The 2,375-nt window shown below is 34.9% G+C and overlaps 1 protein-coding gene across 2 annotated transcripts; it reads right to left on the reverse strand.

The window, feature by feature from the left end:
- Nucleotides 1-210: 210 nt before the first annotated feature.
- Nucleotides 211-2,175, reverse strand: LOC112733854 (RAF-like serine/threonine-protein kinase PRAF). Of its 2 annotated transcripts, XR_011870030.1 has the most exons (4): nt 1,829-2,175; nt 1,121-1,718; nt 774-816; nt 211-658 (listed from the first exon to the last, which is right to left on the reverse strand). XR_011870030.1 is itself a non-coding variant. In XM_025782952.3 (2 exons), exons 1-2 carry the CDS (start codon nt 1,959-1,961, stop codon nt 1,336-1,338), a joined length of 516 nt encoding a protein of 171 aa, XP_025638737.1. In that variant the 5' UTR covers nt 1,962-2,175; the 3' UTR covers nt 211-1,335. The 2 variants fall into 2 exon arrangements, 1 of the variants encoding a protein (XP_025638737.1); XM_025782952.3 differs by having other exon boundaries at nt 211-1,718.
- Between the last annotated feature and the right edge of the window lie 200 nt (nt 2,176-2,375).

The following is a 2,375-nucleotide window of genomic DNA, read 5'->3' on the forward strand; positions in this document are numbered from 1 at the left end:
AGAGAGTATATATATGAGCATATATTTTTAAATGATGTTTGTATTATTTATTTTTTTGTATATTTTTTTAAATACGTATAAAAAGTTTTTTTAGTTAATTAATTTTAGTTAGTTTTTATTATAAAATTAATTTTTTATTTTTATTATTCTTAGAATTTAAAATATAAAATTTATGATAAAAATATAATTCAAAAATAAAAATAACAAATATTGATGAAAAATTATTAATTTCCTTATTAAATTCAACTTATATATATATAAAAGACAAAATTTTATTTTGTCTAAATTTTTATCAATTATTTCTAATATTAAAAGTAAAAAAATGAGATATACAAGTGATATATTCTCAACCTTTTTTTTTTGGACTTTTGGTTCTTTTTATGTTGCTTTTTTAGTGCCCTTTTCCCTCTTTTTGTTTGTAGTTGAATGAGTGGGTATTAAATGTGTTCAAGTTATTCCAGTGAACATTCATTCATATTCCAGCTGTCGTCCTTAGATAGTTTCCATTTGAGCCACTTGATGAGTCATCTCTTTGCATTGCATAGCCTATGAATGGGTTTTCAACTTGCATTGCCATCCCTGGTTTTGTTGCTATTCATAGTATAGCACGAACCCAACATGTCCAGTGTTCACGGTTCACTTGAGCAGAGGAAGACGCCTATGTTCATATATACCGGAGAAATTGAACCATAGAAAAGTTAGACTGGCAAGTGATTAGGCAAAAAGTAATGGAAAAACTCAGTGGAAGGACTCCCCTAAAATGCATCTTATACCAGTATGTAAGATTGTTTCTTGTATCCTCCAGATCTCGCAAACCTGAAACCCCAAATGTCAAAATGTTAATCAATTATACAACTAGAATAAAAGCCAAATAATTTCAAGTTGTGAAAATTAGAGAAATTAAAAAGGGTCCCTCAAGGAAAGATAGGATAAGGCCATACCGGCCGAAAGAAAGGAAAAAGGGAACGCATTAAAGAAAAATGCGAAACAGGACAACTCATACAGCCAGAACAAGATTAAAATAAATAAATAAAACAAAATTAAACGTCAATGAAGCATCTTCTCGTCTTCGATATGATATTGTCAAGAAAAAAAATCCAAAAAGGACGAACTCACTCACCATCACTAATTTGGATCGAAACGAAATCTGACTGGAATTCATTAATGGTCAAAGCAAGGATCACAATCTAAAACTCCAATCCTTCCCAGCGATTTATATCACATATGTACACATTTATATAATTATCTTTAAATTCACATCCTTTTCTTAATTAGTAAAATAGTTTCTTAATTGTTGTTCTGTTCCATCATCCGTGGATCGAAGCTAAGCTGGCACTAGTGCCAGTGGTTGCAGTTGTTTACGAGGTAAACAACACCACCGGCGTTTCCCGGGACACGGTAACCATAGCAGGGGAAAGCGGAATTTCTCGCAGTGACAGCGGATTTCTTGGTTCCGGTACACATTTGGGCGCGAAACGACGACGTCGAGGATGAGGAAGAAGAAGAGGAAGAAGAGGATGGCGTAGTTTTGGCGGTGGATGAATAGGAAAGGAAGAGCCTGATCTTGGAAGATGAAACGCGGTCGTATTCCTCGAGAAGGTTAGCGAGATCCTCATCGGAAGTGATGGAGACCAAGGCGTCGAGGTCCTCGGTAGGTAGTTGGCAGCGGAGGTGAGTGACGGGGGAACCGCACAGGTCTCCCAGCTTCACAAGCAGCCCTGTAACGGAATTCGGTTATTATGTCTCGAAACTTGTAAGTGGTAACTGACAAAACAAACTAAAAAAGGACAGTAGTGGTAGTTGGTTGGTGAGTAGCGAACTAACTAACCGGAGAAGGCAGTGGAGCGAGGGAGGGAGAGGAGGCGGGTGTGGCCGCCGAGGTAGCGGAGCTTGCCGTCGGGGTAGCGGGGAAGAATTTTACCGTCGTAGCTGCAGAGGAACTTGAGGTTGTCGCCGCCCATCGTGGTGGTGTGGCCGCGCTTTCTCTTCAAGCCTAACAATAGAACCACTCCTCACTTATTTATATAGGGATTTAATAAGGCTACGAGAATCGTGATAATAATTATAGTTGCGTCACTTGTGTAAATTGGATTCCCCTCTCTCTTTTTTCTTTTCTTTTTAAAAATAAATTATTCCAATGGCGTATAAGTGCAAGAAAATGATAGATGAAAATCCAGAAGAACCTTCAAATATTATCTGAATTTAAAATATAAAATAAAATATATTATTAAATTATTAAACTAAATAAATTAAAATAATTAAATTAATAGTTAAATAATAATTAAAAATAATAAATTTTGATAATTTTTAATATTTAAAAAAAAATAAATTGCAAATATAGGCGGAAATAAAAAGCGCAGCTTTGGTTAAAAAAT

The sequence above is a fragment of the Arachis hypogaea genome, chromosome 13 (genome assembly GCF_003086295.3).
Source record: "Arachis hypogaea cultivar Tifrunner chromosome 13, arahy.Tifrunner.gnm2.J5K5, whole genome shotgun sequence".
NCBI lineage: Eukaryota > Viridiplantae > Streptophyta > Magnoliopsida > Fabales > Fabaceae > Arachis > Arachis hypogaea.

What these genes read in the sequence shown, in the direction of transcription:
- LOC112733854 (XM_025782952.3), bottom strand. Translation starts at nt 1,961, where the DNA reads ATGGGCGGCGACAACCTCAAGTTCCTCTGCAGCTACGACGGTAAAATT. An exon ending in TCGCTCCACTGCCTTCTCCG is followed by an intron (nt 1,719 to 1,828) that starts GTTAGTTAGTTC and finishes ATTCCGTTACAG; the next exon opens with GGCTGCTTGTGAAGCTGGGA.